Here is a 12,768-nt window from a genome sequence, read left to right as displayed (position 1 = left end):
TATGAACGCCTGCAATACCAGAGGCATTACGCGCGCGTTGCCGACCCTGAAGAAACCTCTTTACCCCCCTTTTGAAGAATTTGAAATTAGATTTTATGGGATTGACATGTTAAAAAACAAAAATACCAAATTGAACGTAGATTAAAAAAAAAAAGATCCGTCAGTATTCAACGGCTATGACGATATTAAAGTTTACAGTGACAACACGACGCGATTATAGTGTATATTTTAATCTAGATACGAAATATTCAAATCCCTTTAGTCGTTTAGACGTGACCGACTAACGTAAATAAAGTACCTCCGAGAATATATTTCGAGACCTAATATTATTTTATCGATATTACACTCTTCGAAAGGAATAAATTATTTGTATTTATTTTTTACTGACTTCAAAAACAAGAGAAGATTCTATGTTCCATTGTACATGTTTTTTTACGTATTACGTAGCGATTTCGCCGTCAATTGGAGACTGATTTTTTTTTATACTCTTGAAGTAGTTCCATTGTCACGAATTAAGGATCTGGTGATGGGATCCAAGGGAAATCGAGAAAAGCTCTCAAATTTTATATATCAATCAATATATGTGCGTATAAAAAAAATATTTAAAAAACTATCAAATTAACAATAACATAAAACAAATTTGAAATCCTTTACATTAAAAGTTTAATTTAGTTTTCTTTTCGTTTTTTGGTTCTTGTTTCATCTTTATTTTTTTTAAAGTCTGTTTAACTTTTAAAAAAGTTAAAAAGTTATCGTTAAAATAAGTGAAAAACTAACCATTTTTTTATATACTTATATTATCCATACTTTCAGATTTAAAAAAACGACGCGTTAGCCACCTATTAGTTGGCTGGCCATTTTTTGCCAATGAAAGTTTTATCAGGACATATCTATATGGTCTAAGATGTTATCTATTGACCTGGTCAGATAAAAAAAAAAAACAAATTGTCGGCCAACTATTAACCAACTTACCATACTCGTATATGATCTAGAACGATATCTACTACTTTCGGCCTGAAAAAAAAAACAATATGCTAGCTAACTATTGACTGACTATTGCAGATCTTGTCACAGTGAGGCAGAAACGTCGCAGCACTGAATGTGTGGCTGTAAAGAATAATTTAATTCTATTCTATTTTGTTTGAGTAAAGAATAATTTAATTCTATTCTATTAAAACGTTTTCAGAAAAAATACCTACAAGCTTATTAAATTAATTCATTTTTCAATATCGCTTAAAAACTGCAAATTGTGTACTTTATATTATTTCCATAATCAGTGACACCATGCAGTTTTTTCTACAACACAGGGAGCACACGAGCATGCGGCTCACCTAATAGTAAGTGACTACCGCTATATATGGGTATATGGGCATACTATGGGTGCCCTAACTGGACATATGCCAATAAGGCATATACGACACAAGATGCGTCTAAGATGTTATCTATTGACCTGGTCAGATAAAAAAAAAAAACAAATTGTCGGCCAACTATTAACCAACTTACCATACTCGTATATGATCTAGAACGATATCTACTACTTTCGGCCTGAAAAAAAAAACAATATGCTAGCTAACTATTGACTGACTATTGCAGATCTTGTCACAGTGAGGCAGAAACGTCGCAGCACTGAATGTGTGGCTGTAGCCCACTCATACATAAACGATATATCTCCTTTGAAAAACACACCCTGTACCCTGAGGAGATAAAAACATCGCTACAAAAGACATCTTAAAATTCCTATCATTGGTAGGTATTAGCAGCGAACTTTAATAATGGGTGAGCACAAATGATCATGGAAGTCGCAGTGTCACAGGTTTGTCTATCTGAAAAAGCCCGTCTTTAAATAATAATAAACAAAGACTGTTTTTTGGCACTTAAATTTTGAGATGAGATGTCCAGATAAAGCAAATATATCTTCATATCTGTATAATATAGAATGTTATTTACTGTCTTTAGATCAAATGAGAAACTATGCGTCAATCAATAGCTGTATTGTAAAAAATTCCGAAGCACAAATTATATTTTAATTTAATAAATACCGGTTTACGTATTGATATAGATAGATTGAAAAAGCTTGACTGGTTTCGGAATCAATTCGTGATCCTTAATAATGAGCGACTGTGACACGAGCACAAGCCTGATGCGTGATTCGGCCTGCTAAGCGCGACCTATAGACGCTTGTGGTATCATCACAGACATGAAAGACAGCGTTCGGAATGAACGGCTGGTAATTATTTCTTGGCTTTCGAAGTTTCATCTAGATTTACCTATATGATTTAGCATAATATTTATGGACTTCCAATCAGGTGAAAAAAACCCGAATCAAACTTATGTGAACTATTGTAAAACTGACCTGAGTCCAGGGACGTCGTCGAGCTGGGCCCCGTCGGGCTGCTGCCAGGCGAGCTGGGGTGGCGGGAAGCCATGCGCGGCGCACGACACGCGCGCCCCCGTGCTGTTCGAGAACACTAGCCGCGGAGGCGGCTCCATCAGGAACACCGGCCCGTGCTCCTGACCATCGCCACCTGCGCAGCAAAAACATCACCGTCTTTAAAATATATTTTTATTATTATTATTTCAGCTGTTTACCAGAGGGAGACTTTGTACAAAAGTCGATTGTTTGGGTACATTTGTCCCATTCGTGTTTCAACCGTAAAGCAGTTGTGTTTCGATTCGAAGGGTGGAATATGGCGTGAATTTACTGGGTACAGAGGAATAATACCTGAGTCCTCAGGAATGGCAACGCATGGGGGTATCATGAGCGATACAGTATACTCTGTTATGTCCATGGTACTGCTCGTGTCTATAGGCGACGATTACTACTTTCCATCAGGTGGGCCGTTAGCTTGTTTACTATTCTAAGTTCCATAAAAAAATCTATTTTTAACACACAATTCTATGTTCTAATTTCAAATATTTTCAATCTAATCTGTCTGTCACATTTCTTTTTTTTTCCTCGATGTGTGTTTTCACGTTAACAGTTGTTTTTTTTTTGGCATTGAAAATATATTTGCATAAAATTATGCAAGTAATATAATTTTATATGTTGATATGTGACGTGTTTCCTTCATTCAATATACTCGGATCCTTGAAGCGTAACGTGAAAAAGCACTTAGTGAGCCGGCATAGTGCGGCGAATGTCGAGGAAGGAATGTCCTCTTTTCGGTTGATCACATACATAAATTATACTGTCTTTATATTCACTTAGTACAGTGTGGTCACATGTCAAGATATTAAAACATAATACGTATGAGGCCTATAATAATCAAAGGCAGCTAAACGCCTTAAAATAGATTTCATTTTCACACTGCACTCAAATATTTCTCTTAATTAAAACTTCTATTAATTAAAATTTAAATTATTACTGATATTTTAATTTTCTTCAATCTGGTTTAAGGCTTCCGGATTGTCTGTAAGAGATTGCTTTTAGCGATAAGGCCGCCTTTTGTATATGCACATTCTGTATAAATACTCCTTGTATACATCTCTACTGTGCGCAATAAAGAGTTTATTATTATTATTTAAAGTATAGAATAGCATTCCATATTCTTGACAAAATGTTAGTTCTTCTAGTTTCCTTGAACATTTGACAGACTTGGATTTAGCTGTCTTTGATTTTATAAGCCCCATATTGCTCTAATGCGAGCACTCAGTTCATAAAATTAGTTTTTATTTTATTTTTCTCTTTTACACTTTATCGTACCATTTATAAAATAGTAAATACATTTGATTGTAATGAGAAATGATACAAAAGGCGGCCTTATCGGTAAGCAATCTCTTCCAGACAACAACAGACAAAGACAGCTTTCCGCTGAGATTTTTCCGAGCGCAAAAAATATTTAGCTCTTCAAAATGGGAGTAATAATGGTTTTTAGGATGATGACGCGTTCGAGGAACTACTAGTCTTGCAACCGTCCATAAGTTATCGTATCCATTTATCATTAGATGTTCCGAAGGTTTTTGTGTCACTTCGTGGGAAGACAAAAAATAAAACTTATGACAAAAACATAAACACACAGACATGTACTCTTATATCTATCCTCAGGTTGTCTGCTAGTTATAGCTATTATTATTATGATAGTGTTGTATATGTGGGTAGTATTATGTATGTACGGATGGCTACGTCCACCTTTATAAGTCATTTGACCTTGTCAATTAAACCAGTGTGTAACCGACCTCTGTGTTCACTTGTCGCATACCCACCTTCGCAATATACAATAGATAGCAATAAGGCATCAATTTACTTGTTTATTCGGCTTGTAAAACTTTTCTTTAAATATTATATATTTATTTAAGACATGACAAGACTTATGTACACGCGAAAAGGCACAAACACACATACATACACACACGCACATACACACGCACAACACACACGCACACACACACGCACACGGCCACGCAAACACCCACGCACACGCACACGCACACGCACACGCACACGCACACGCACACACACACACACACGTGCATGCACGCAGTAAAATAAAATATTAAAGAAGCGAATGAATTTATATTAAGTTTAAATTATCATAAAAATGTTGAATTTTGTTGAACTTAAAATGGTACACCACATTAAAATGAAAAGCATTTGGAATTAAGATTAATATTTCCTCAGAGTTGCACTTAGCAAGCCAGCACGTATTATATTACTCAAAGCTTAACCCGTCAAACTTCATAATTCCAAATTCAAATTGCAAGTTATATCCCTGACAGTAAATGCATTATACAGTCCTGTCTTACTCGGTTAATTTGACAAATTTCGAATTAATCTGTTTCTAACTGCAGAGCTGGTCTGTCTGAATAGCTCGAACATTCAAGTATCTGTTTATATATTTGTATTATATCATACAAATGATTCCCAATTGTAATTTAATAAATCGATTTAATTTAATCACTTGCAACACTGAATAAAAGATGCGATAGTTTTGATTAAAAAAAAAAGTCTCATCCAATTTTTCGTTTGGCTGACTAAAAGTTGACCCATTTTTTCCACTCGATACCCTAAAATACGTATAAGAGTATAAAAGTTACAAAATATTCCCCACACGTCGTGTAGGCGACGTGTAATGTGTCGTATCAGGTGACTGCCCTCGGAAACGTCAGAAAACAACACTTTTCGGCGAAAATTCTTCCATCATAATTATATATGATGGTCTATGACGTTATATTTCTTTTTTATACAAATTAGAATAGCAAACAAGCTGACGGCCCACCTGATGGAAAGTGGAAACCGTCGCCTATAGACATGAGCAGTACCATGGACATAACAGAGTGTACTGTTTCGCCCATAATACCCCCCATGCGTTGCCATTCCTAAGGACTAAAGTGTTATTCCTCTGTACCCTGTAAATTCACGCCATATCCCACCCTTCAAACCGAAACACAGCCATGCAAACACAACTGCTTCACGGTTGAAACACGAATGCGACAGAGGTACCTAAGCAATCGACTTTTGTATAAAGTCTCCCTCTGGTGTTATATCTCAATATTTAATGTATTGAAATTATAAATACATACCGTACACATTTACTGTTCGTTAAATGGAATTAAAATAAAAAAAAATTAGATAACTGTTAGCTCAGCATTTACAAGTTCCTTTGATCTTATAATTTGTAGTAACAACAAGCGGAACTCTGCACCGAGCATAGCCGATATGCTGTTGACTTTCTCGTTACAATACCGCGAATTCGACTTTAATTCTCTTTGTAATATTCATTTGTAAATGAAAATAACCTAAAACATTGTTTTGTGATGACAGAATAAATTATTTTAAAAATGATAATGTATTTTTACAACACAATATCTTTCCGTGTTCGTACGTTATATATTTTTATTTTTGTCTAAAAGAAGATAAAAGAAGTAAAAGCAAAATGGGAAATGTGGGAATTATGAAAAAGCAAGTTTTACAAGCTCCTAATACTTTTATCTCTCCAGTATCCAGTCCTTTGTTCAGTTTTGCGACAATTCCTTCGAAAAAAAAAATGTTCGTGGAAGCTTTTTCTCTCTTTGTGTGTACGAGTATACTGCGCGCGTAAATGACGCTCGCTTTACAGGCGAGGCGATTGTAAACCGATTGCTACTATGAAAAACTAACAAATCAGCTGAACTGAGCAACATTAGGGACTTATAAAAGACAGGGTTAAAACGTGTTGAAAAATTTTATTACGCGAATGTTTTCCCTCGTTCTCCGTATTAAAATATAATATTAAGCACTCGGGAAACAAACGACGCGAAAATAATCCGAATTAAGTATTTTGTACTTACTTATGTGAAATAACAAACATATGTAATTTTATTTTTACATTTTTTTTTTGCTACCATTTCTCAGCACAGTTTATAAGTCTGATCAGATTTTTTTTTATACAACTTAGATATGGCAAACAAGCTGACGGCCGCCTAATGGAAAGTAGTAACCGTCGCCTATAGACATGAGCAGTACCATGGACATAACAGAGTATACTGTTTCGTCCATGATACTCCCCATGCGTTGCCATTCCTGAGGACTCAGGTGTTATTCCTCTGTACCCAGTAAATTCACGCCATATCCCACCCTTCAAACAAGAATGGGACAGAGGTACTCAAGCAATCGACTTTTGTACAAAGTCTCCCTCTGGTAAATGACAACAGTGATAATGATTGGTACTTGTAATTTTGGTATGAGAATGCAGTATATACTAAGGTGCAATGAAGGGATTTATAGATTTTATATGTATGACTAGAAGTATCTCTAGATGCAATAGATATACTATTAAACAAGCAACAGACAGTGGACAAAAAAACTATCTTAATTATGGCAAAATCAGTTATATTTATTTAGATAGAGAGGTTTTCCCAAGAGACTACAGCATGGGGTTCTTCAAAAGGAGGGTAAAGAGGTTTTTTCAGGGTCGGCAGCGCGCGCGTAATACCTCTAGTATTGCAGGGCGTTCATTGGCTACGGTAACCACTTACCACCAGGTGGGCCATATGCTTGTTTGCCACCTCAGTGGTATAAAAAAAATACAAGTGAAGGAAACAAACAAAAAGAAACAATACTATTGAAAATTACATCTGTATGATTTCTTTATTCTATCGATCGTGAGCAGTTTACGACGTCAAGACACCGTCATATTAAAATGTCAGCGAAGAAACTATGCGGCGGGAAACTTCATGAAATCAGACTTGTACAAGTAAAGTTTGTAAACATTGTAACTTATTCAAGATTCGAGCAGTCTTGTACCCGAGAGTGCACGGTTATGATATTGTTCCCGAGTTTGCTAGTTTTACGGCAAAAAAAAATTAAAATTTCGAGATAAGACGTGATCTCTGCTGAAATGTCAAACGGAAACGTGAACTATACAATGTACGTTGGCAAATTTGGATTGTAGCCAATATAGTAAAGAATTATGACTTCTGGGGTGCATTAGTCCCCCTCTCACCAGAGGGAGACTTTGTACAAAAGTCGTTTGCTTGGGTACCTCTGTCCCATTCGTGTTTCTACCGTGAAGCAGTTGTGTTTGCATGGCTGTATTTCGGTTTGAAGGGTGGGACATGACGTGAATTTACAGGGTACAGAGGAATAACACCTGAGTCCTCAGGAATGGCAACGCATGGGGGGTATCATGGGCGTAACAGTATACTCTGTTATGTCCACGGTACTGCTCATGTCTATGGGCGACAGTTACCACTTTCCATCAGGTGGGCCGTCAGCTTGTTTGCCATTCTAAGTTGTATATATAAAAAAAAATTTGTTGGTTGCTTTACGCAAGGGGTTCAATTTTGGAAGCGAAATTATTTGAACCTCCCCAGGTTTTAATGTTAACGAGTTAAACCGTCAGATATACGTTATCCGCTTCCTAATGATATAACGATCAGAAATTTTAAATTAGATTGTGGCGCATAGAACATTCTGTTATTATTTTATCATTATCGCTTTTTAATTTGAGGCTGTTAAATTGTATGGTGTATTTTCTTTTACATCCGATTCTTATTAGGCGTTATTCGAATTCATTATTTTTTTATTCATATCATCTTTTACATAGTCTACCTCACGTTTAAAGGCGACGGTTACCATTTCCCATCAGGTGGGCTGATGGATTGTTTGCCATTCTGAGTTGCATTGGACCAAATCAAATATAAAAAACCTATATTTGATTTGGTCCTGTCTGTCTTTTACATATGTATATCTACGTTAATATCTAGCACCTATATATATATATATATATATATATATATATATATATATATATATATATATATATATATATATATATATATATATATATATATATATATATATATATATATATATATATATATATATATATATATATATATATATATATATATATATATATATAGGTGCTAGATATTATATATATTGTTAATAAATATCTAAATAATACTGCAGTAGATATATACATAGATAGATACTCTTTATTGCTTCCTCTAAAAGATTACAACAGTAAACTTATTATAAATATAAACAATTACAAGAAATAATCACAATGAGAAAACAATGGGCGGCCTTATATATATATATATATATATATATATATATATATTACATACATGTATATTAAAATATTATTACACGTTACTACAGAATGTGATTAAATAGGAATTAAATAAAAAATTAAAGTTATATCACAATACACCAAGTAGAGAAATATTTTGTAAATTGAAAAAAATAAAAGAAAAATGTAAAAACAAAAAGCGTTTTGATGTATGATGATCACATAAAACGGTCGGCGTCCATTGTACTCGAACTACAACATTTTGTTCCTGGTGCACGCTTTAGTTGCGTTCCGTTAACTGCTTTGGAATGGCGTTTGTGCGTGTATTTGTGATAAACTAGCTATAAACAACACTTGCCTTTTGTATCACAAACATATTCTGGCTTTCGTATAGTTATTGTATTTATCTATTTCTCTTTATATATATGCATGTGTATATATGTTGTCTTTTATATTTTGTTATATAATAATAGGTGGCCAACGTTGTTGGTGGCATATATATATATATATATATATATATATATATATGTTTGTTGATTTAAATATATATATATATATATATATATATATATATATATATATATATATATATATATATATATGTTTGTTGATTTAAATACAAAAAAAAACTACATAAGGTTATAATATAAATAACAAGTTAACGATCCAACTGATGGAAAGTGGTGGGAACATGTGTTGCTTTCCCTGAGAATTGTGAAAGTTAGTGAAAGTCAACCTGATAGGTTATCTTGCAATGGGACTTTTTTAATGGATGACAAAGAAATAGTAACCCCGCCTGCGCAAAAAAATATACGCCGGCGGGGCACCAGTTAGGAGGAAAAGAAAATTGTGGATCAGATCTAGAATTCAGCACGATGGTTTCCAGGTGGGACCATGTGGAGGTCGACCTGGTTGGGTATATTGCTAGCAATGTATTATGTTTCGTGCTCAGAAATTCCACTGTTCACATTCAATTCGACGATTCTATTCTAGGAATAGAAATAAATATGCAGGTATAGCCACTGACCAAAGAAATAGAAATGGGACAGAGAAATGCATGCGGATGACTTTTATACCAATAGAAAAATACTCATAATTTAGAGCCTAGTTGGTTGCTCTTAAGTTTTCTGTTTATTGTAATAAATTATGTATGTATTGATTTATGTGATTAGTAAAAAGAATTATAGTGTGAAATAGATGTAAATTTCACACATTGTTAATAATTTGCACGCCGACATAGAGGCAGAATGTATGTGGGATATGTAAACCTCTTTCATCTAAAACTACCTACGTTCTAACATAATAAATTAATTTCATTTCATTTCGCGTACAACGCGGTTTCGATAATATTTCCTCCGGCCAACGTTTAGATTATAGAATGAGAACCCTGTCGAAGTTTTTTCAAGAGACTACAGTATGGGGTTTTAAAAAAAAGGATAAAGAGGTTTTTACAAGGTCGGCAACGTCCACGTGGTACCTCAGGTATTGCGTTCGTAACCTACGGAAACTGCTTACCGTAGGTCGTATGCTTCATTGCCACCTCAGTGGTTTAAAAAAAAAGATTTGGAGCAAAAATTTTGCTAAAAACTGTTTGAACAATTGTTAAAAATTGATAGCCACATTGGTGGTATAAAAAAAAAAAATAATCAGCGTCCATGCCAAAATCAGTTTTAAACCTAATGTCTGAATTTTGCAGTGTATTATTTAATTTTAGAATCTGATAGTAAATATTCATTATAAAGGCGTATCAAATTTGCCGAAAGTACTGTTCAAGCGAAAAAGGATCTAACCACCGTTTACTGATAAAGTCCATTTTTGTTTAACCAGTTATCATCAGCCATAACAGGGCGTAAGATCCCGATGTCATTTATCAACGACCCTCGGAGGTGAGCCCTCTCACATTCAGCATGGTAAAGTATCCGACGCGATGACACCATCACATACGGAGTGATATATTGCTCAATGCTACATGAATACACGCGGCTAATGTATGTACATAATATAAAGTACATTATTTTATTACACAACTGTCCAAAAAAGGAGAGTAATGTTTTCAGTATCCGTGTACGTGACATTCTTAATTCTACTGCAATTTGTAGAAATCAGAACATATTTGGACATTTTATGTAGTCTAAATATTAATAGTAGTAGCACTTCAGCTGCCCGCTAACGACATGCTTTCTAACTGCATTGGGTTGACTGGAAGAGATCTCTGTCAGAGATAAGTCCACCCTTGCTCACGACATTTATAAATGCATTAACAATGTAATTTACAAGTGCAATAAAGAATATATATTTATCTATTTTCCAAATCGGTTTAGAATTGTTTAATTTAGAATTGTATTATTATTTATTTGAAAGGAGTTAATTACAGATTGGTTCCATAGATTTTTTTTCAAAATCAGCTAAGTAATTTAGTTCTTTAAATAAAATAACTTTGTTATATTTTAAGTTAGTTTTTATAATCGAGGTTGGCGGTAATAACATATCAACTGTTAACTGTCCACTGCTGGACGCTGGTTTCCTCTCTTGAGAGGTTTTTCCAGTAGTTGTCATGCTTGGTTATCGAGTTGGCAGGAATTAAAGAGTATGAAAATATCTTATGTACTTATATAACTTTATTTATTATATACACACCTTACATCTACGTACTACTAGTATAAATATCTAAAATAAGACGTTAAAATATTACTTAAAGAAAATAAAAAATCTTTAAGATCACTGTCAACTGGTAGGGTACTAAAAAGACTTGCTGCATTTCCATGCTGAGTAGTTATGGAAATGCGTTGACCAAAGTATAGGCCAGCCTTCCATTCACCAGAGGTTTCCACCAGCCAGCGTGATGTATTTATTAATTTATCTTATTTATTAATATCAAAAAGTAAATTCGGTTATTTTTTTATTTATTACGTTCTGTTGCCGTAAACCTTTTACCAGAGGGAGACTTTGTACAAAAGTCGATTGCTTGGGTACCTCTGTCCCATTCGTGTTTCAACCGTGAAGCAGCTGTGTTTGCATGGCTGTGTTTCGGTTTGAAGGGTGGGATATGGCGTGAATTTACTGGGTATAGTGGAATAACACCTGAGTTCTCAGGAATAGCAACGCATGGGAGGTGTCATGGGCGAAACAGTATACTCTGTTATGTCCATGGTACTGCTCATGTCTATAGGCGACGGTTACCACTTTCCATCAGGTGGGCAGTCAGCTTGTTTGCCATTCTAAGTCGTATAAAAAAAAAACCTCTCAATTGATTCTCTTGAAATTTGACATACAAGATTATGATTGCTTAATGATTGATTTACATACATTCACATATCGATTCTCTTCTGAGAATACTACATTTATATACAATGAAATAATTAGTACAGGGAAATTGTTACTGTTACTAGATAACATTCAATAAATGTAGAAGCTTTTGAGCGTAAAACTTAGTGAGGCTTGATGCCACGCCCGTGCGAGCTGCCATCTCACCGACTGATAATTGGTACACATTCTAGTATATATATATATATATATATATATATATATATATAGTACCAGTGAAATCTTATATAACACATTTGTTTGTCGTATGGTCCCGGCATAGAATGAGTTACACGTTCTTTTCTCTTGGGTGTCGTAAGAAGCGACTTGTAACAGTGGAAAGATGGGCAGTAACATGTCTCTTGAAACGTCGAAGTCAAACTGTGGTTGCCAACCCGCCAGACAAGCGTGACAACTACTGGCAAACCCCGCATTGTGCGGGAAGCCTATATTCAGCAGTGGAATATGATGATGACGGATTGTGCTCAGAGGAATTATTCAATATGATGCCTACGGCCACTTTCTACCATCATACGGCTCGCCATCGACAGGGAGTTCACCCTCATACCTTACAACCTAAATGGTCGCGAACAACGCGGTTTCAGAGATGTTTTCTCCCACGAACACTCAGGTTATGGAATGAGCTCCCTGCCGAAGTTTTCCTAAGAGAGTACAACATGGGGTTCTTCAAAGGGGGGGGGGGGTAAAGAGGTTTCTTCAGGGTCGGCAACGCGCGCGTAATACTTCTAGTATTGCAGGTGTTTATAGGCTACGATAACCGCTTACCATCAGGTGAGCCGTATGCTTGTTTGTCATAAGAATATGATGAAAATGTTTGTATTCATATTTTATACTAGCCGATTCCCACGGCGTTGTCCGCTTCTAACTATGTAGTTCCCATATATCATTCCCATTGGAACTCTTCATGAATCTGGTCTTATATTGTATTATATATTTAAATGACAAT

General features: G+C 35.0%; 1 protein-coding gene across 2 annotated transcripts in view; it reads right to left on the bottom strand.

Annotated features, from left to right (window-relative positions):
- Window positions 1-12,768, bottom strand: part of LOC116413505 (cell adhesion molecule Dscam2) — a 267,994-nt gene that overhangs the window by 209,190 nt on the left and 46,036 nt on the right. For both annotated transcript variants that reach the window (XM_052894224.1, XM_052894223.1), the window contains exon 3: window positions 2,354-2,525. In XM_052894224.1, coding sequence (XP_052750184.1) covers window positions 2,354-2,525 — 172 coding nt within the window. The remainder of the gene's footprint in view (window positions 1-2,353; window positions 2,526-12,768) is intronic.

This window comes from Galleria mellonella, unplaced genomic scaffold (genome assembly GCF_026898425.1).
Source record: "Galleria mellonella isolate WM207_F2 unplaced genomic scaffold, CSIRO_AGI_GalMel_v1 utg200, whole genome shotgun sequence".
NCBI classification, from domain to species: Eukaryota; Metazoa; Arthropoda; class Insecta; order Lepidoptera; family Pyralidae; genus Galleria; species Galleria mellonella.
The sequence above is the reverse complement of the archived record's forward strand: the minus strand, read 5'-3'. Positions and strand labels throughout refer to the sequence as shown.